General features: G+C 37.8%; 1 protein-coding gene across 1 annotated transcript; it reads left to right on the top strand.

Moving 5' to 3' along the window:
* The first annotated feature begins 18,788 nt into the window (after positions 1 to 18,788).
* On the top strand, positions 18,789 to 19,889 carry LOC145246481 (uncharacterized). Its single transcript, XM_080108101.1, has one exon. The coding sequence runs from the start codon at positions 18,965 to 18,967 to the stop codon at positions 19,724 to 19,726; it is 762 nt and encodes a 253-aa protein (XP_079964227.1). The 5' UTR covers positions 18,789 to 18,964; the 3' UTR covers positions 19,727 to 19,889.
* The last annotated feature ends 2,551 nt before the right edge of the window (positions 19,890 to 22,440 follow it).

The raw sequence follows: 22,440 nt of genomic DNA, 5'->3' as shown, positions 1-22,440 counted from the left end.
ATTTTTCTTCAAAAAGCAAGTAATTTACCGTTCGCCAAAAACGTAACGAACTAAAATTTGGTAAACACGATTATAAGGAGGCCCAAGATTTCAGCCAAACGAAACGCTGTTTCAAAATGAAGTCATGATACTAAAGGGAGGTAGGGGGTGTCAGATTTCTTTTTCTTTCCAAGACGTGCATCCATACATTCGCATTCTGAACGTTTGTATCAATTTTTATCATTTTTTAATGCAATCATTTTTTATGTTCCTATTTTTAAATTATTTTTTTTTTAATTGTTGTTCGAGATTATATAAAAATTATGCTATACCGAAAGTTTCACATTCTTGCGAGCAAGGAAATTCTTAAAATTTTGCATATAAAAAATTATGTGAAATCTGTAATTTGAAAAAAAAAATTAGAAATATTTTTGCTATTATAATTTTTGTGTGTGAAAATATTAAATAAATAATGCTTAATTCAATGGTAATGTCGGTAGTTTGAGAAATTCATTTTTCTTCGAGTTATATTAAATTCATTAATACGGACTTTAGGGGCTTTTTTCGTAATGTTTCTGTAAAAATTATTTTATTTTTTTTATTGTTTCAAATTACGATGCTTTATTAATATATAAAAAAAGCAAAAATAAATTCTTGCGTTTTTTATTTACTACTGAAAACCATAACTTTAGTAAAGGTATTTTTTGTTTAAACAAAATAATACATCTCCACCCAGATTTAAATAAAAATAATTAGTTCATTATATTCCGCGATCATTATTTGATAAATACTGAAAATTTCATTAAAATTGGTTAATTTCCTGATTGTTGGTGATTTTTAAGTAAAGGGAAGGGTAAAAATGTTCACACATTTTGAGCATCGGAATTCATTTTGCTCGTACCTATATATAATGGTATATATGATGGCTTCCCACTGTAAGGATGCCTGTACGTTTTTTTTTTTTTTTTTTTTTACACAGAGATCACCACTTATCAAGGCCCGGAAGCCACTCAGGGATAAGGGTTATTGCAAGTACATTACGTTAGTGAGGAGATTTGATGAAGTGTTTACTTAAGGGGGCGGTTCATTAGGAATTTGTTAACATTAGACTTGAAGACATCCAAGTTGTAGTCCGGAGGGAAGCAGGCAGACGGAACAGAGTTCCACAGGCGTGCAGTTCTAAGAAAGAAGCTTTGTTCATAAAATCCGCGTTTTGATTTAGGCACAGATATAGAGTGGGGGAAATTTTTCACAGTGGATTCAGCTAGACGGGTGTTTTTCGTGAAAGATTGGCGAGGGGGGACCAGGGATTGGAGTTCAGACGAGCACCTGCCATGAAAATAACGATAAAACAAGGATAGGCTTGCAACGTCTCTTCTGTGGGAGAGGGGTTGCAGGGTAGAGAAAAGGGCATCCCCCACTAAACCACGAAGTCTATTTTGTACTCTGTCAAGGCATGATAGGCTGTTTTTGGCAGCTCCTGCCCAGATATGGCAACAGTATTCCATCCTTGGCCGTACTTGGCTTTTATATAGATAGAGAGTTGCATCAGTAGTGAGATATCTTCTGGAGCGGTAGAAGGATCCCACCATCTTTCCAGCGACCTTGGCAACAGACTTGATGTACGTGTTCCATTTCAGATCAGGAGTAAAGGTCAAACCCAGAAGCTTGTCAAAACACGGGGCCTCACCCAGACGAGAGCCATCCATCACAATTGATGCCAGATGGGGATCAGAGCGTTGATGATGTAAGGATAGGAGTTTGGTTTTGGATGCATTAAAGGTAACTAGCCACATCTTCCCCCACTGAACCACGCGCTCGAGATCAGAGGAGAGAGAATCAGAGAGAACTTTGTCATTTACAGCCTTTGATGTGTTGCCATAGATGGTCGTGCCATCAGCATAGATGTCAACGAATGATTTAAGTATGTGTTTAGGGAGGTCATTGATGTAGATCAGGAAGAGAGTTGGGCCCAGGATTGACCCCTGAGGGACACCAGCTTTTATATTGCAGGCCTCCGATTTTTGTCCATCTACCACTACTCTTATGAGCCTATCGGAGAGAAATGATTTAATGATTGAGAAAACATTTCCAGTTATACCGTAGCTGGAAATCTTGTGAAGTAGACCCTTATGCCATACTTTGTCGAAGGCCTTTGATATGTCAAGAGCAATTGCCCTAGAAAGGAAGCCTTTGTCAAGAGATTCACTAATCCTGTGGGATATAACCGTCAGCACATCTGCGGTAGACCTTGCAGAGCGGAAACCATATTGTGTGTCACTAAGAAGGTTATTCCTGCTGAGGTGGTTGACTATTTCTCTATTTAATATGGATTCCAGCAACTTACTCATAACACAGAGAAGACTAATTGGTCTGTACTGAGAGGGAGATGACTTATCACCTGAATTCTTAAATACAGGGCAAACTGATGAGGTCTTCCAGGGGGTCGGAAAGCACTTCTCCTTAAGGCAGCGCTTAAATAGTTTCGTAAGTATGGGAGCAAGTTCTGGTTGAAGCTTTTTTAACACTATAATTGGGATGCCATCAGGGCCAGTTGCTTTACTGGAATCTAGGTTTTTTATTAGCTTGGCAACCTCATGCACGGACATTTGTATGTTACCTAGCTTGTTCTGTGTTATAGGAGGAAATATGGGGAGTTGATGGCCTTCGTCGCATAGGGTAGAATTAGCTGCAAAGTGAATTTTTTGTGGCAAGTGTTGCGCAATCTTCAGTCACATCTAACCTGAGTCGGCATTGTTAATTACCACTGGCAAGTGGAGGTTCAGGACGACTGTAAACAAATGCAGAGATAAACGGAGATAATATACAGCGCCTGGAATTTCCAAATGGTCACTCATCTGGTACTAGCCAGGCTCAACTTTGCTTAACATCGGTGAGTCTGCCTGTTGATAACCTCGGTCAATTTAGTCCATTTAGCAAATATAATGATTAGATCACTCTGACAGCATTTAAAAAATAAATATTTAAATTTCAACAGTCTTTCTTGCGGTTAACAGTAGCCGAATGGATTAGGTCTTTGCTAATGAAGCCAGAAATGGCTTCTGCTGTTGGGTTCGACTGGTGTTAATTGTGACACCTTGCACTGATGGTTCCCGAAAGGATGAAACACTAGTGTCTGTAGGTATTTATTAATTATTATAATAAATAATTATATATATATATATATATATATATGTATAGTGATTTAAAGACTATAGGGATTTTTGAAGCATGAAAACGATGTTATTTTTATGTATTTAATATTTTATTATTTTCACAGACTGTTTAGCAGTATCACAGCTCTTCCTCTTCGATGAGACTAAACTAGCATTCATTCCGAGTCAGTAATCGAACCTACAACCATCTAGTTGATAGTCGACATCTCTAACACACACACACACACACACACACACACAGAGAGAGAGAGAGAGAGAGAGAGAGAGAGAGAGAGAGAGAGAGAGAGAGAGAGAGACACTTACAGTATGTATTCAACACCGAGTATTCTTGCCAGTATATAGAAATGAATTGTTTACTTATTTCTTGGTGCATAGAACTTGAGTTCATTTCCCGTAACTTGTGCGGAATTTTCGAATATGCGAACGATTCCATTTTTCCAGGTTTTCCAAGACTCTAAATCTTATATCGGTGAAAAATCGATTATTTTGAGGGAAGCAGATTTCATTCGAAGAAGCACCAACTCCTCAGTTTCACTCGCCCACGCACTCGAGTTGGATTACTTTACGAAATGAATATTATTTTATTTTGTTTTTGGCTTTTTGCTTTATTAAATCGTAGATTAAGTTCTATTCGTATTTAACTACCTACTCATTTAATAGTGCTTTGGTATAAAAATACATTAAACGTTTAATGGTGTGTGTGGGAGGATTGTGGCGTTTTTTTTTTCGGGGACAGTTTTAGAATACAATAAGGTACTTGTGCATTTAACGAACCAGACGTAACTCAGCATTTGCTCGGCTTTGTCCGACGCATGACGTCAACAGCCGGATATAACCGAGCGTTGCCGATTAAGCAGACGAGAATTTCGCTATCAATTGGAAGAGTGTTACAACTCAAGAAACGCTTATTTGAAGAGTTTTAAAAAAAATTTGTTTTAAAAAGATAACTAACGAAATAATAATGAATATTACAAACCTTGCGGACCAGCTCCAGACCCCAGAGGCTGCACTAAACTTTTGCCAGCAACGGAAATTGTTGGCAGAAGAGAAAAGGTGTTTATTTACATTTTGGCCAGGATTGTGTACTTGCAAAGAGAACAAGCCTTTCCGACGGTTACGGTTGGAGGTGTAGAAGTGTAACATGTCGTCGATGGACCTCCATTAGGATTGGGATCTTCTCAAAATCCCGACTAACCATCGCGTGTATAATAAAAATAATATACTTATGGGCGTTCGAGATGGCATCTAAAAAAAATCTCCATCGCGAATGTGGGTTACGTTCTCGCCACACAATCGTGGATTAGAAAATTTTCCTGCGTGATATATGCAGGGACTATTTTCTTAGTAATCCCCGGCAGATTGGAGGCCCAGGGCATACGGTAGAAATCGACGAGTCCGTTTTTAACCGCCGGCAGACTTGTGATACCGGTCTGGGTCTTCGGTGGATACGACCCCGCCGAAAAGGAGGGTTTCTTGGTCACTGTACCAAATAGGAAGGCCGAAACCCACCTTCCACTAATAAATAAAAAGGGGTTTGTATTACTGTACACATAGATTCGAAAAAGTTGTCAAAAAACAAATATATAACAAATATTATCAAAGGCAAGATGAGTTACTTTTCTGTCAAACTTTTCTACAAATCCTTGTTTCTGGCGAAAAAAATGTACAAATAATCCTTGTTCCTGCCCCCCCTTTTTTACGTTAAAAATTAAAAAAAAAAACGAAAAAACAGTTCAGACAAAAAAAAGTTAACAACAAAAAAACTTGTCTTATATGTATTTATTTTGAAAACAGAAAACAATTCCAAGCAATAATTAAAAAAAAAAAACATAAATGAACGGTAGGGTTTTGCTTTTTACTTATTTAATTTTTTTGTTTCTACATTTTACAATTTCATTGTACAGTTATTTTGTTGTAGCGTTGTTTTTATTTTATCGCCAACGCTCGGTTATATCCGGCTGTTGACGTCATGCGCCAGACAAAGCCGAGCAAATGCTGAGTTACGTCTGGTTCGTTAAATGCACAAGTACCTAAAATAAAATACAGGACAATGCGACTGGTCTAAGTTCCTACTTAGTGCCATGCTTTAATTTGCTTACCTTTGTAGGATTTAGGTTTTTTGCGTGCGCCTAAATAAGTTTTGTTTCTTCTAAGGCCTGGTGGTCGTTTTCTGAAAATTAATTTTCATGCATCTCATTCGCAGGCTTCATCACACATGATCCTTTTGGGCAAGATCAAAGTGTAGCATCTGTTCCGGCAGATACTACACTTAAGATAATTTGTACCAGTCAATGGAGGGGAAACCCTCTATACTGGGACAATTATTATTTTTGGTAACCAGAGTGACCCCTTTTAGGGGAGCTGGTTTTTACCTCACATTAAAAACGGCCTTGTGCCTAATTTGCTCAGTGGGGGAGCAAATAAACACCATCTGTTCCGACAGATACTGCAAGCTATGAATAGCTATGACTAGCTATGACTAGCAAAGACCAGATGTGGGGGCAACCCCACATGCCTGACCATTAACCAGCTCCCATTTCCCACCTCTCGGGAGCTGGTCCCCTTTTTCCCTTCCCCCTCCCTTCACTCCTCACATTAAAAATCGGCCTTGTGCCTAATTTGCTCGGTGGGGGAGCAAATAAATACCATCTGTTCCGGCAGATACTGCAAGCTATGACTAGCTATGACTAGCAAAGACCAGATGTGGGGGCAACCCCACATGCCTGACCTTTAACCAGCTCCCATTTCCCACCTCTCGGGAGCTGGTCCCCCCTTTCCCTTCCCCCTCCCTTCACTCCTCACATTAAAAATCGGCCTTGTGCCTAATTTGCTCGGTGGGGGAGCAAATAAATACCATCTGTTCCGGCAGATGCTGCACTTAAGATAATTTGTATCAGTCAATGGAGGGGAAACCCTCTATACTGGGACAATTATTATTTTTGGTAACCAGAGTGACCCCTTTTAGGGGAGCTGGTTTTTACCTCACATTAAAAACGGCCTTGTGCCTAATTTGCTCAGTGGGGGAGCAAATAAACACCATCTCATTCGCAGGCTTCATGCAGAAGAAAAATATAATATACAAACACATGTATGGTTATATATATATATATATATATATATATATATATATATATATATAATATAAAACTGTGTGTGTGTGTGTGTGTGTGTGTGTGTCTGGTCACGAATAGGCTCTTATATGGTTGACTATTTAAAAAAAAACTGATTACATATAATGATAGAAGATGTATCGAGACACAGGAATGGGCATGTTTGATCTGGCAGAACGGTGGTTCATTAAAATTGTGGGGTCTGCGTTCGCGCCTGGCCTCCATAGAATAGGCACAGACTTTAATAAAGACTTTTCATATCTATCTGCGTAAGTATACTTTGATAATTATGTTTCAGTTTGAAGAAATATGGTATAATAAAATTATGGGGTGTTCGTTCGCACCTGAACTCCATAGAATGGAAATATGTCACAAAGTTTAACAAGTTTTTTAAATATAGATCCACAGAATATTGTGATAAGTGTTTCAGTGTAAACAGGTATGGTATAATAAATTATCGGGTTTATCTATTTTATTTTTACTTTCATCATATTTTGCTTTGATTTTGATACGCCCGAATTCGAAGCTATCTCTTTACAACCCTTCCTTGTAATAACCTATCATACTTTCATAAATCAGTCTATTTTCTGTAGGCTGTTTTTGAACTCAGTCAACGACGGGTACTTTTGCTAGTATAAATATATATATATATATATATATATATATATATATATATATATTATACCATATATGATATATAATATAATATATAATAATATAATATGTAAGTATGTAATGTTTATAGTTGACGCCAGACCTTTGCAAAGGTATATTTTTTGGCGGCCATGTCACCTTAGACTGTGATATTATATGATTTTATGTAATCAGAGTCTGTCAGCAGTTCCTCGTAGTACATTACCAATGTCTGCAAGAATTTTTTGTTTTTGGCTGTTATGTTAATGTGTGTGTGGATTTCTCGGTCTCTGATCAGTATAAATTCGTTTACTGGATATTTTTATTTTGTGTGTAATGTCGTTGTCGTTTTCTTTGTCAGTGTCGTCACTTTCAATTACGTTGAGCGGTGCTGGGCTTGTGACAGGTGTTTCCAGTAGTGTCGGTTCTTATGGGGAGTTAGTCGGAGTCATACATGCCTCTAGGTCGCTGTCTGTGAAGGGCTGCGTCAAACTGTCGTCATCGTTGTTGTCGACTGGGCTACGTCTCCTCCAGTTCGCAGTGCATGCTGAACTCGTGTAGCAAATTTTTACGTATGTTTTTAGTTCTGGCTTTCTTTGCTGGACTGTGGTGGTCCTCTTTCCAGATGTAGCGAGATGACGGTTTTGGTCGCGTTGTCGTTTGTGCCGCCGTCGTTACGTAATTGTCCATTGTGTAGGCGTTTATACGTTTCCTCGGTATCGTCAACCACATTAATGAGTGCAGTTCCAGAGTTCCCCATCTCCTGAGCTCCTCCATCGGGTGACGTGTTGAAAAGAACATGATCAAAACAAGCGACATGTCACAGGTACAAAAGTAACCAAAAAATACCAATACTTCAACGAATACGCAAGGGCACAACAGGAATCCAGGGATTACTTAACAACGTGGGTAAAACAAAACCAAGGGAGGCAATCATGAACACAGCAACTGCTTAAAGAGTAAAAAGCATCGGATGTCAGATAATATGCGGCGAATGGCTGACAAAAAATAACGAGTAAGAACTTTACAAAAACTGCTCGCCGGTAGGACACTGTTCCGCTGGTTTGCTTCCCGGTTGAATACAACATGGTAGCTTTCAAATCTAATGTAAACAAGTTCTTATTGAGCTGTCCCCATAATTAATCAAATTCTACCTGATTTACACCATTAACGATTCACTACCACCTTACGTCCATTAACCCTTATCCTTGAGTAGCCTTCAAGCCTTGATAAGTAGTGACACCTAAAGAATAAAAATTATAGAAATGTTATTTTTATAATCGGCGTAAAAATCTGATGCTGTGAAGGTGAATACCGAAAAATGGCACTAGTTTAATGATGTTCAGAGTCGAATTGAATAATTCTTTAAAGACACTGAAGGGAAGTATATTTTTAATGTAAAAGGATACGGTTTATGAAAACAAATTTCATTTAGAATAAAATATGGATATTGTAAAATAAATTGTAAACATAATTCAAAAATCAATTAATAAAGCTCAAACAAGAAAATACAACGGATACTTACCAAAGAAAACATATGAACGACGATGTTAGCGCTCATAAAACACAATTTATTGACTGAATTATACAATTATTTACAGCGTTTGTTGTTGCACTCATAATCACAAGAGAACCAATTCGTTGTGTCTATGCCTCAATGATGAGTGACTCTTTTTTCCTTGTTTTGTTCGGAAATCGATGCATTTTAATATTCTTCGATAGCAAAACCAATGTTTGCCTTGCATATTTGCATATGCACATATAACTGTGAATTCTTGACTTAGAATTCAATGTTTTCAATTATTTGTTAGGAATAATGAAAATGTTTTGAAATGTTCTTATATTGTTATAATTTCCTGAGTTGTGTTTCAGAAACGATCGAACTGATGACTTCCAGGTGAGGAGGGGTTTCTTTGCGCTGCATGATTGAATCGCATTTTACTTGTGAGCTGGTGACCGTGGAAGAAATGGAATTATACGCATATTTTTTAGGAATTCTTCTATTCACTTGCATCATTGCCGTGTATTCAATTCCATTATGGTAACAAGGACAGGAAGGTATCATCGCCCGCCCCGGATTGTAACCATTGCACACAGTAGTTGATTGTGCACATGGTTCAGAAGTCATATAAATCTGTTGGGGACACGACGACATTCTGTTCATGACGTCAGATGGCGTATAATAAACAACCCCTGTTCCAGGTATATTGCTTTGGACCATTGGCAAGAATACCTGACCATTTGGAATAATCACGGCCTTAGGCATCTGGTAAAATCCATTGTTTCTAAGCTGGCTATCTTCTATCTCGGAGGATTTCTTGAGTGTTTCTTTCTTCTTTTTCTCATTTCGTGGTTTCGAGTTACTTTTAAAATCTGGATGATCCAGCTCGTGTTGTTTCTTGATCCGCTGGGCTTCTTTGAAGTACGGTTCTTTCTGTGCCACGGACATTCTATGCCATATTTTTCCGAGAAGGACATTCGCCTGGCAAACGGTGATGTCCGGGTTTTGTTTGATAACGTTTGATCTCACCAGTCGGTCCCATACAAAATAAGCATTTAGAGGCTTTTTTACATAGGCCTTTTTCTTTTTATCTGTTAAAGTGTTCATTCTGAATAAAGGCTGTTTTTTTTCTTATGAAACAAAAAAAAAAAAGGTCCGTTTTTTGTCAAAATAAATCTATTTATATATACTTATGTGCTAGTGCGTTACTTTTATCCGTGCACACTATATAACGGCGATAAATTAAATATACTTGAAAATGTAAAGCAGTGTGACGTCATAAAGTGTGAATGGTAGTTACTAAAAAGCTATGAGCTTGTATGCTTTTTTTAAGCAGCAGCAGCAGCAGCCGTAACTGCTGATTGCTAAACTGTATTATACTACCAATTCGTAAGCATGTATATTTCTTTGAAAGCGGCAGCGGCAGCCTTAACTGCTGACTGCTGCCAATCTATATTACAGTTAGCGTCTATGATTGTTTGAAAATCGCAGCAGCCGTAACTTACAGTTATGAAATGCCTACAAAATTTTTTGGAAGTTAAGATATTTAATAATTTATATGACAAACAGCGAATAAAGATATGCTCTAATTGTACTATGTCATCCCTTATGACGTCGCACAAACTTGGGCAGTAACCATTCATTTTTAAGCAAATATTTTCAATTTATACATATATATAATGATTTTTTTTAAAATTACATTTTCACCCTAAACAAGGCAAATTTCCACTTTGGTGTAGGGGCTACTATCAGGGGCAACAACTACTGGGGTACTATGTAGGGATTTGGGCAGCAAGATGTCGATTCACATTACACTTGAACTTCTGCACGTCAGTACAGTTGGGGAAGCAGGGACCTGGAATGGAATTCCAAAGTCTAGCAGTTCTGGGGAAGAAACTATTGGAGTAGAAAGATCTTTTACATCTAGGGATCTCTACAGTGTGGGGGTGGGATTTAGCAGCCTGCCGGGTTTGTCGAGCGTGCTCACGTCGTGGGGGCACAAATTCTTGCAGTTCGTCAGAGCATTCACCACTAAAATATTTGTAGAACAGGCAGAGGGATGCAACATTTCCTCGATGCGACAGAGGCTGAAGCTTAGATGCCAGTTCAGGGCCTATCAGGTTTGCGACTCTCTTTTGAGCCTTGTCAAGGAGCGAGAGACTAGTAGCAGATGCACCAGCCCAAATGTGACATGTGATTGCAACGTCTTGACAAACGAGTGCCACTCCCGCAGTCACTGAAAATCAATGTGTGCGAAGATAACTGTTCAGTCCTCCCACCGACTAGCACACCATCAAGCAGACATGACACCGAAAACGGTCATTGGTTTGGAAGAAACTAACATCAACGGAAGCCGTATCAGCATGCGCTTTCATGTGATTAACAAGATCTGCTTTGGACAACATAACTCCATCATACACCTCACAGATCTAAACATCTCCATGATTGGGCGGCAAAAGTTGGCGTTTTCTACATGCTCTCTTGAGCTTTGCTCGGTCTATCTTGGCTGCTTCAAAGTGTTCTGCACCTCTGTATATCAGTGCCCTCCACTGCTTGCAATCATACGCTAGGGGCTCCCAACTGTCAACAGGAACGTGAAAGCTCATCAGACTCTCCTTGATGCTATCACGAAAACATTTTTTGGACTTGTGCTGGGGTCTTTTGCCAAGAAGGAGCTTACCATAAAGCAACAGTTTTGGGAGTCGATAGTCATCGAGCCGGACAAGATAACCCGCTCAACGCATCTGGTTCTTAATAACATTGAGAGTAATACTGGTTGTTTTGGTCTTATTTAAGACATATGTATCAGGGACAAAACTATCCCACTTTAAACCAAAAATGTTTCTAAGGCAGTGTTGATGAAACCTCTTAAACAGTTCTACCCATGACTGGCACAAGGTCCATGTTTCAGAGCCATAGAGTAGGGATGGCATTACGCATGTTTGATATACTGACATTTTAGTTGTCAGAGTTAGATCACCATCAGACAAGACTCTATCTTGTAACCTGCCAAATGCGCCTGATGCCTTGCTGATTCTCTGTCTTATTTCCGCATCAAATATGCCATCATTTGATAAGGTACTACCAAGGTAGACAACATTTTTTTACAACTTCGAGGCGCTTTCCATAGACAAAGATATCAGGTTCCACATACAGATCACCAGGAGCGGAAGTGTACATGACCTTAATTTTTTAATGCTAACTATTAATCTGAAGCATGCACAAGCATTCGTGAAGAGATCCATCACTAATTGCATATCTACTGGGAAGTGCATCACAAGGTCAGCATCATCAGTATACAACAGCTCCCTAACACGCTCATCACTAACAAGTGTTTGGGCTTGGAATCTTCTAGGGTTGAACACCTTTCCAGTCGTTCGGAATCTAATATAAACACCCATATCGCAATCGTGGAAACCATACCAGAGCACAGCAGTCAGATAGAGCGAAAACAATGTTGGTGCAGCTATATCACCCTGCTTCACACCATTACCAATGGGGAATTCTTCCGAAAGCCGACCATTGAAATTGACGCGACCTTTCATACTACGATGAAGTTGATTGAACTTGTCTGTAAAAGCAGGTGTACAGCTAAATTTTTCCAGCACTTTCTAAAGAGCCTCACATCAAACGCCTTTGTTAAGTCCACAAACACCTGTCTCAATGCACTTTTCCAAAATCTGTCTCGCAGAAAACACCATATATACGGTCCCGCATCCACCTCTAAAACCAGACTGAGATTCCGGAAGACTGATACACTTCTCCAGTCGGTTTAGCAAGAGCCGTGCAAGATACCTCGATAATCAGACCTTGCACCCTTTACTTTGTGCAACATGATCAGGATAGGATTTATCCAATATTTGGCAACTGGGTCACCCTACCATACTGACATTATCCAAGAGTGGACCGCACAATGTACATTGACACTACCATGCTTCAGCAGTAAACAGGAATGCCATCCAACCCATGGGCTTTGTTCGAGTTTATCTGTTTATGCAGTCAACTGTTTCCACAAGAGTCGGTACAGGATCAAGTTCCGGAAAAAAGGAATCCCGAGGGGTACTTTCTATTGGAGCAACATCAACATTAGATGGGTTGTGAAAAAGATCACGAAAGTATTCATGCCATTGATGCATAATTTAACCTGAGGTTTTCAGCAAGGTTCTCCCATACTTCACCAGGAGTGATGTAGTTGAAGAGGATTTCGCACAATACTCCTGACGAAGTCAAGCATAAAATGTCTTAATATCTCTATGATCGTAAGCAGTCTGGATCTCTCTGGAGAAGTCATATCACGATTTGTTTTTTATTTGGCGCATACAACACCGAACTTCACTCCGTATAGAAGAGAAGTGGACAGCAAAATCTGGCCTGTTCAGAGGTGAAGAGTTGAGATGTTTTAAATAAGCTTTCCGATTCCTATAAATTTGAATGTCAATTAAATTGGTGTTATCAGCAAACCAATCTTGATGTCTGGGAACCTTCAACACCTTTTTGGTATATTGTATCTCTTACTGTCTCTCAATCGCAACCTGAGAAATCCATTTGGTTAAAAGCAGATTTAAAGGAACTTCGTATGACTGCATCCGTCAGTTTGGAGACATCAATACCCTTAGGTACTTTGACTCCATGGAAACGGCTTTGTTTGCGAATTGTAATTTTGAGTTTAGCTCTGACCATTAAATGATCAGTACCACAGTCGGCACCATGCATTACCCTAACTCTGCAAAAATGTCCAAGATCAGCACGTCTACACAGTATGTAATTAAGCAAATGGCCATGTTTATCTGGGAATGGAACCAGATCTTGTTTTTCTGGTGAGGAGGAGCAGCATATAATTTGAATTGATTTTACCAATGCCATACGGATCCAGCGGAAACTAAGTCTCATTGTCTGATCCGACCCGTGCATTATGTCACAAATAACCACCAAACTCCCAGCACTTAGTGATAACAGATCTAAGCATATAATAAAAGGAGGTAATATCGTCTTCAGACGAAGTAAGAGTCGGCGCATAGACAGAAAGAACATTCATGTCACGACCAGCAGCAAGGGGAATTTTCAATCTCATTGCACAGTCATTTATACCAATTGGCTGCTCGATCTTGTCAATTAAGGAGTTCTTAACCACTAAGCCCACACCAGCATCACGCTTCTTCTTTTCAAATCTACCAGACCAGAAGATCGTGTAGCCCGACTCACGCTCAACCAGTTGATCCTCACCTGCATAACGTGTCTCAGAAAGTGCAGCAATGTCTACATTGTATTTTTGTAATTCCTTGGCCAAAGTTGCAGTCTTCCGTTCTAGTCTTTTACCATTGTCAATAAGCGTTCTCACATTCCAGTAGCAAAGCTGGAGTGAGTGTATTTAGCATAATATCTTCTGTTCCTGCTAATATGGGCAGCCATTAGCCGCAGGTTTTTGACCAGCAGGTCAAAGGCAGCTTTATTTAGGACGCATTTTCTTGTCCCCTCGCAAATTCTTGGGTGAGCAGAGAATAGGTTTTTCAGTCACAAAGAGGCCCACTGATCACACAATTGCCGAAGTATTGTTGTGAAAAGCGATGTTATGATAGGCCTTTTGTCTCCCGTGTGCAGATCAGTTATTACATGCTTCCAGACTGTCAGGCCTACACTCGTCACAACTTTTCCATCGCCACAGGACTTTTTTTTTTGTAGACAAATGTCTGAATGAGTATCTGCTCAAGATGTTATTATAGAATTTTTGCTTTCTACAACAGCTAAATCTCTCTCTCGGTTCAAAATGTTGAGATCCAGAAACAATCAAGAGCAAGATAGCCAGCAACAAGTCAAACTCCAGACCACCTTAATACGGGTACTGGTCTTCCGCTTTATGTTTTTTTAGATCAGAGATTTGATTTTCCTAGAAGGGTTGCCTTTACCACAGCTTACGGGAGCCGTCTCTATCCCAATGCTATTCGATCTGTCTGGGACTTAGATTGCTGGGCACCATTCAACACATCGGTGGGTCATGCATGCCGCAGCTGACAGAGCCTAAGCTTCTCTGGAGGTTTTTATCAGGGTTACCTCACCTTTAGCCTTTGCTTAAAGAACCTTGGCCCACAAAACAGTGATTGTCCAGTTATATGACGCCTGGAACACGCTGTTCATCAGAGCCCCAACAATGAATAAATAAAAACAAACGCAACACACACTGTGAGAAAATTTCCACATACAACCGCCATATTGCTTTTGGCCGCCTATATGCTTTGTAAGCCGGCCTGTCATTGGTTTAATTTGAATGCGCCAAATCTTGTCTTGGCGCCAATTTGTATTTATATATTATTTTTTCAGTTTGAGAATGAACGCGGGAAACAGCAGACTCACAACAGCGGCGCTCTGTCTACAGTGCCAGGATTTTACCTTCTTGGACACCAAACAGTGAGTGAACGAAGGACATTTCTCTAAATACAGAGACAACATAATTGCTGAACTTATTCTACCCAATGAGGATATTCTACTGTGTTAGGCATGATATATTTGATTATATGAATTTATTCCTATTTCTTCCAGAGACCACGAGGTCCCAAAATATGCCATATTGGGTGCCAACATTCACACCGTGTTTACCATGTACAACATGGATCCTTCTAAAAGGAAACCGTAACTAACATTCCCACAGAGAAATCAAACTAAAGGCTCCATGCGTATGGATAGCAAATTCAGCCACTGTTTTTGCAAAGGACTTACCCTGACCAAAGAATTTTCATTTCTGATACATTGTGAATAAAATTTGAATTTAAAAGGCATGGCTTTGTTTGTGAAATTTCATTTGCTTTCTGCGGGGAGGAAATTGGACGTGTGGGAAAGACATTTCTTACACTCTCAACACATAAAACAGGTGGTCATAAGTTGCGGCGTTTGTGATAATCCAAAACCGAAGGAGCGTCCAAAACGGCAGAACTCTCCAGTGATCAAGACGACGGTAATGATGGGTCGAATTAAATTTATTTAATTAATTTACTTTGATCTATTCATGTTCAAATTAATTTAAATAAATCAATACATAAATAAAAAAAATACATATCCGATGGAAACAATACGTGTAATGGACAGACCTCGGTCGTGATCTTCTGTTTAAAAGTTCATACAGGAAAACCGTTTTAAGGATGCCAGGTCTCTATGATGTTTATGACGATGATGATGATGAATACGCAAATAAAGTAATACATAAATAACTAAAAACAATAATGTCCGATAGAAACGATACGTGTAATAGGAGATCTTGGTCGTGATCTTCTGTTACATAGTTCCCGCAGGAAAACCATTTTAAGGACGCTTGGCCTCTTTGATGTTTATGATAATGGTGATGATGAACACAAATAAATTAATACATAAATAAAAAACAATACATGTGTCACATGATAAAAGGGCTGACCCTTTTTCATGTAAGTAAAATAATAGTGAATTAATTAAATGTAAATATGAAATAGGATAGTCAAGGATTCGAACTTGCGAAGCTAGATTTGGAATTGAAAATTCAAATCGTAAGTTAAAATAAATACAGAATGTTATTGAAATAAGGAATGTAGAATCGCATTTATTTAGCTTACATATCAGTTATTGGAAAGGAATGTAATGATGAAATTGGTTCTGTTATAAAAATGAAAATTAAAATAAGGAATTTAATCGTCAATTGAAATTGTAAACAGATTTTGTAAAGTGATTATTTGAAAAAATAGGTTACTGAACTCGGGGTCATGTCAAGTTTGGCAACGTGACGCATGTCAACCAACGTGTTTTATGAGCACATGTTTAATCATGCGAAGACGTGACGAGTTCTCAATATAGGTAGAGTTTTTAGATGCAGTCTGGAATAAAGAGGGGAGAAGAGCCTAGAGAGACATGCTGACATCAAACCTTGGAAGCGAAAGTTAGAGAAGAAAAAGCCATGTAAAGAAACTTTGAATTCCTCAAGCGAAATCAAGGACCGGTCATGAAATAAAGGACGTCATCATCTTTGTGTACCTGCGTCTTCGTGTTGTGATTCAACAGAAAAGGTATTGTCCATTTATATTATAAGAACATTGTGAAAATCGTCATCTCAAAAATAGGTAAGAAATATATATGTCATTGGTTATAGAAACACTCCCGTTCATACAGAACTGTCTCTCTGTTTATATATACCTGTTTATGTCTTCAATATGCTATCTCTTACAACATGAACAACAACAATTATATAAGTCGTCATCTAAATAAGAACAACGAAACATATACACATATTTGGTACTCTAATAATAACACCCAGTACGTAACACATGTCCGACGGAAACGATACGTGTGATAGGCAGACCTTGCTAGCGATCTTCTATTAAAAAGTTCATATTACACGCATCGTTTTTGTCGGGCATGTATTGTTTTTATTTATGTATTAATTTATTTATGTGTTCATCATCACTATCGTCATAAACACCAAAGAAACCTGGCTTCCTTTGAAACGGTTTTCCTATATGAAATTTTTAACATCGCAACCAGTTCTATTGTTGGGTTTTTCCAACTTTACTCGTAGCATGAACTGGCTGATATACTCGCCATATTTGTCGTAAGTCCGAATACTTTACAATTCTTCTGGATTCATCGATAGGGATAGACTAATCTAACAAGTTTTGGACAATTTATATAATTTTTTTTTTCATTAGATTAATCTATCCGTTACGATGAATCAAGAAAGGATTGGCAAGTACTCGGACTTACGATAAATATGACAATTAAATCAGTCAGTTCCCGCCAAAAGTTTTTGAAGTTGGAAAGGGTCAAAAATAGAATTAATAGAGAAAAAATGTCTATTTAACGAAATATGCTTAAGAGAAAAATTCTGATTAAATATGCATATACACAGACAGACAAACAGACAGACAGATACACCAGACTTTTTAACCCGTTAAAAACTAGTAAAAGTTAATTGATGCTTTAATATGATTAAATTTGTGCATCATCCGGATACCATAATACTTAGTCCACTGTAATACATCATTGTAAAGGTCCATGCAACATTTCAGACAAATCCGTGTGAAAGGTCGGTTATCCCTAACAGGGATCTCCTTGTCACATATGAGTCAATCCTCGGTCACGGACCCCAATGTGACCTGTGCCTGTCCTTCGCAGGGTTCCCGTTTATGTAATGGTGTGACGAGGTAGGTCGGGCTTTTGCTTCGACCAATCGCCACTAATTACGTTACCTCAGAGAAATTTCCTATTTCTCGTATGAGCCTGTGATTCTGCAAACTTTTTCTCACGATCGGGAGGTTAACCCCGTGTCCTTTGGTCTGGTACTGCACTCAGAGGCCAAACAACCCTGAGTCAACATTGGCAACGGAAACGAAATTATATTTCGTTATGTCTCTCAAAGTGATATCAAGTTTTTCACAAAACAATAAACTTTATTTGACTAATCTTTCTTATAGCAGGGTTGGATGCCGTTGCCCAGGCATGCAACAATACTTAACGAATTAAACAATCATATCGGCCCAGCGTTCTCCAGTGTTTCGGGAGCCTCAGAATCCCCCCAACGAGGAGCTACCTGCTCCCTAGGACGGCCACGTCACATCCGAGCAAACGTCTATCGTAAGTGTTGTATCGTGATAACTAATTCCTATTAATCTCTGTTATTCCCTAACTTTGTATCGAATGGATACCATAATATTCAGTTCGCTGAACCTTATCGTACAAAAGGTCCGTACAAAATTTCCACCACATCGGCCCAGTAGTTTCCGAGAAATAATGGAACAGACAGACAGATAGACAGACAGATTAAGAGAAATAAACTATAGATTATTTAACCCCAAAAAGTAACTATTAGAATATTACTTATGACTAAAATAAACAGCCGTCGGTAATTAGTAAGTAATTTTGATGTAACCACAAAGAAAGATTTAGAATTCTCATGCGTAACCTATCTAAGAACACTGCCAGACACATGTACATTTGTGTGAGATTTAAAAAAAAAATCGATCCAGCCGTTTAGGAGTTTATAGAGAACAAACTCAAACACGCACGCAGACATACACACAGACAGAGTTCCTTTATATATATATATATATATATATATATATATATAATAATTCTATAGGTATTTCGTAACTGTAAGTTACAGCTGCTGCGGTTTTCAAACAATCATAGACGCTTAGTGCAATATAGATTGGCAGCAGTCAGCAGTTAAGGCTGCCGCTGCCGCGTTCAAAGAAAAATACACGTTCACAAATTGATAGTATTATACAGTCTAGTAGTCCGCAGTTAGGCCTGCTGTTGCTGTTTGAAAAACGAACATAAGTTCATAGATTTTTAGTAGCTACCATGGCATCATACCTATATGACGTCATACTGCTTTTAAAAGCTATGTTATCCTTTATAACGTCATACAATTTCAAGTATATTTATTTATAGAGTAGATATATATTTGCCGTTTTGCAGTGTAACACAGACACAAACAAGTATAAAAGTAACGCACACAGAGTTTCATTAGCATATAAGTATTAAGCATATAGATATAGATATTTTGACAAAAAGTGGCCTTTAAAAAAGAAGAAAAAAAGACTTTGTTCAGAATGAACACTTCAAAAGATAAGAAGAAAAAAGTCTATGTAAAAAAACCTCTGAATGCTTATTTCGTATGGAACCGACTGGTGAGACCAAAAATGATCAAACAAAACCCGGACATCACCGTTTGCCAGGCGAATGTCCTTCTCGGAAAAATATGGCACGGAATGTCCGCAGAGCAGAAAGAACCGTACTTCGAAGAGGCTCAACGGATCAAGAAACAACACGAGCTGGATCATCCAGATTTTAAAAGTAACTCGAAACCACGAAATGAGAAAAAGAAGAAAGAAACACTCAAGAAATCCTCCGAGATGGAAGATAGCCAGCTTAGAAACAATGGATTTTACCAGATGCCTAAGGCCGTGATTATTCCAAATGGTCAGGTATTCTTGCCAATGGTCCAAAGCAATATACCTGGAACAGGGGTTGTTTATTATACGCCATCTGACGTCATGAACAGAATGTCGTCGTGTCCCCAACAGATTTATATGACTTCTGAACCATGTGCACAATCAACTACTGTGTGCAATGGTTACAATCCGGGGCGGACGATGATACCTTCCTGTCCTTGTTACCATAATGGAATTGAATACACGGCAATGATGCAAGTGAATAGAAGAATTCCTCAAGAATATGCGTATAATTCCATTTCTTCCACGGTAACCAGCTCACAAGTAAAATGCGATTCAATCATGCAGCGCAAAGAAACCCCTCCTCACCTGGAAGCCATCAGTTCGAACGTTTCTGAAACACAACTCAGGAAATTATAACAATATAAGAACATTTCAAAACATTTTCATTATTCCTAACAAATAATTGAAAACACTGAATTCTAAGTCAAGAATTCACAGTTATATGTGCATATACAAATATGCAAGGCAAACATTGGTTTTGCTATCGAGAAATATTAAAATGCATCGATTTCCGAACAAGACAAGGAAAAAAGAGTCACTCATCATTGAGGCATAGACACAACGAATTGGTTCTCTTGTGATTATGAGTGCAACAACAAACGCTGTAAATAATTGTATAATTCAGTAAATAAATTGTGTTTTGTGAGCTCTAACATCGTCGTTCATATGTTTTCTTTGGTAAGTATCCGTTGTATTTTCTTGTTTGAGCTTTATTAATTGATTTTGAATTATGTTTACAATTTATTTTGCAATATCCATATTTTATTTCGAACGAACATTTGTTTTCATAAAACTATCCTTTTACATTAAAAATATACTTCCCTTCAGTGTCTTTAAAGAATTACTCAATTCGACTCTGAACATCATTAAACTAGTGCCATTTTCGGTATTCACCTTCACAGTATCAGATTTTTACGCCGATTATAAAAATAACATTTCTACAGTTTTTATTCTTTAGGTATCACCACTTATCAAGGCTTTAAACCCACTCAAGGATAAGGGTTAATGGACGTAAGGTGGTAGTGAATCGTTAATGGCGTAAATTAGGTAGAATTTGATTAATTATGGGGACAGCGCAATAAGAACTTGTTTACATTGGATTTGAAAGCAACCGTGTTGTATTCAACCGGGAAGCAGACCAGCGGAACAGTGTCCCACATGCGAGCAGTTCTGGTAAAGAAGATTTTTCATGGGATCTGTGTTTAGATTTAGGCACAGTTAGAAAGTGGGGGAAATCGTATATAGTGGTTGTAGCTAGTCGAGTTTTTGTTTGTCCAACGATTCATACTTTCAAGTAAACAATTATATTTATTTATTAGTGTGCTTGTTGCTATTGGAATCATATCAATCACATCCCAGAAGAAATAGTGACAAAGACGACTTCAAGTTTTGCGACCAGTGGTAAAGATAATTATTTAGCGGTTGGGGGTTATACACACACACACACACACATATATATATATATATATATTGCTTTTTGGTGAGTTTAAGCTACTCTTCTGGTAATAATTTTAATTCTCTGTCTATACTCCTCTATATTTACGTTTTTGTGTATTGATATTCATATTAAAAACCCTTTTCCTATTTATTCAAAAAGAAAATACAACTTTGTTATATATGGGTTGTGGAAATGCATTCACTAGCAAAACATCTAGCTAATTTGCATATTCTTTTAAACATTCATTTTAATTAATTCCCTATTAGATTTTACTGGGTTTCTCGTGCGATGATCATCTTTAGTAAACTATTACGTGTAATTATATTCATGAAGATATCCTACATGATTTATACTTGCGTAATATTTGCGTAAACTTTATAGTAAACACAAACCTCTTTTTATGCATATTTATGTATGCATATATATATTTGCAAAAAAATGTTGCCTACTAAACTCCTCAGTCAGTTTTTCGTCTACAGAAATGAAATATCATATACAGGGTATTCGAAGCCATGCGAAACTTTATATTTGGGTTTTAGACGGGGAAAATTGGCACATAAGTGTGAAAATGGGACTTGGCAGGTGAAAGTCGGACGACGGCATCACAAATATTCATGCATAACATAATAGCTGTTGATTCATGTTTTAATTTTTAGCCTTGCAGCAAACATATATATATATATATATATATATATATATATATATATATATATATATATATATATATATATATATATAGGCAAAGCATTAACGGCAAAGAAATAAGTAAATCGTAAGCTAAACGTTTTGGTTTGGATTCTCGGTAGTGGCGCATGAGTCATGTTTTAAAAAACTTTTTAAATAATTCCTATATATTGGGCCCAATATAATGTAATAATAAATACGAAATCTGTATTAATTAAAATATCATATTATTTTACGATCGGGCAATGCCGGCCATCCTGCTAGTATATATGTGTGTGTGTGTATATATATATATATATATATATATATATATATATATATATATATATATATATATATATAGTTTATTGCTAATCGCCTGAGGAAAACCTACCGGAGAATAACATCGATGTACCTGCTCAGGACTTTTTTTGTAGACGTGAATGCCCTGCTTCTTGGAATTTGGATTTTTAATCACAAATCCTGACCTTGCGTGTCACAGCTTCCCGTGGTTTGATGGATGTAAATACTATATATTATTAGATTATACGAATTTCTTAACTTTTATATTGATTTATAAATCAGCCAACAATAATTACGGCTAATGCTGTTGCTTTCAAACACGCATACACTGCCACGGATTTTGGCACATCGTATTTGTCTTTATGACGTCATAAATGTCGGCAACATCCTTTGTGACGTCATATAGCTTTCGGAAACTAATATTCATCTTTTATATCGTAGCCATTTTCACATAAATAGGTCGCCCATCGAAAGAACCATGAAGTGTTTTATAAAGTTTATAAATGAGTATACTAAAGAGATATTGGCTGTTGGTCAAGGAAACAACCTTTACCCTTTATATGACGTCATCAATATCCTATGTCATCTCATGTACGCATATCTGCTCTTTTGACGTCATCCAGTGTGCACGATTATCCTACCTCTGTTTTAATAAATCACTGACGTC

This window comes from Euprymna scolopes, chromosome 24 (assembly GCF_053919585.1).
Source record: "Euprymna scolopes isolate OS-2025 chromosome 24, ASM5391958v1, whole genome shotgun sequence".
NCBI lineage: Eukaryota > Metazoa > Mollusca > Cephalopoda > Sepiida > Sepiolidae > Euprymna > Euprymna scolopes.
This window is presented reverse-complemented; position numbering and strand designations above follow the sequence as displayed.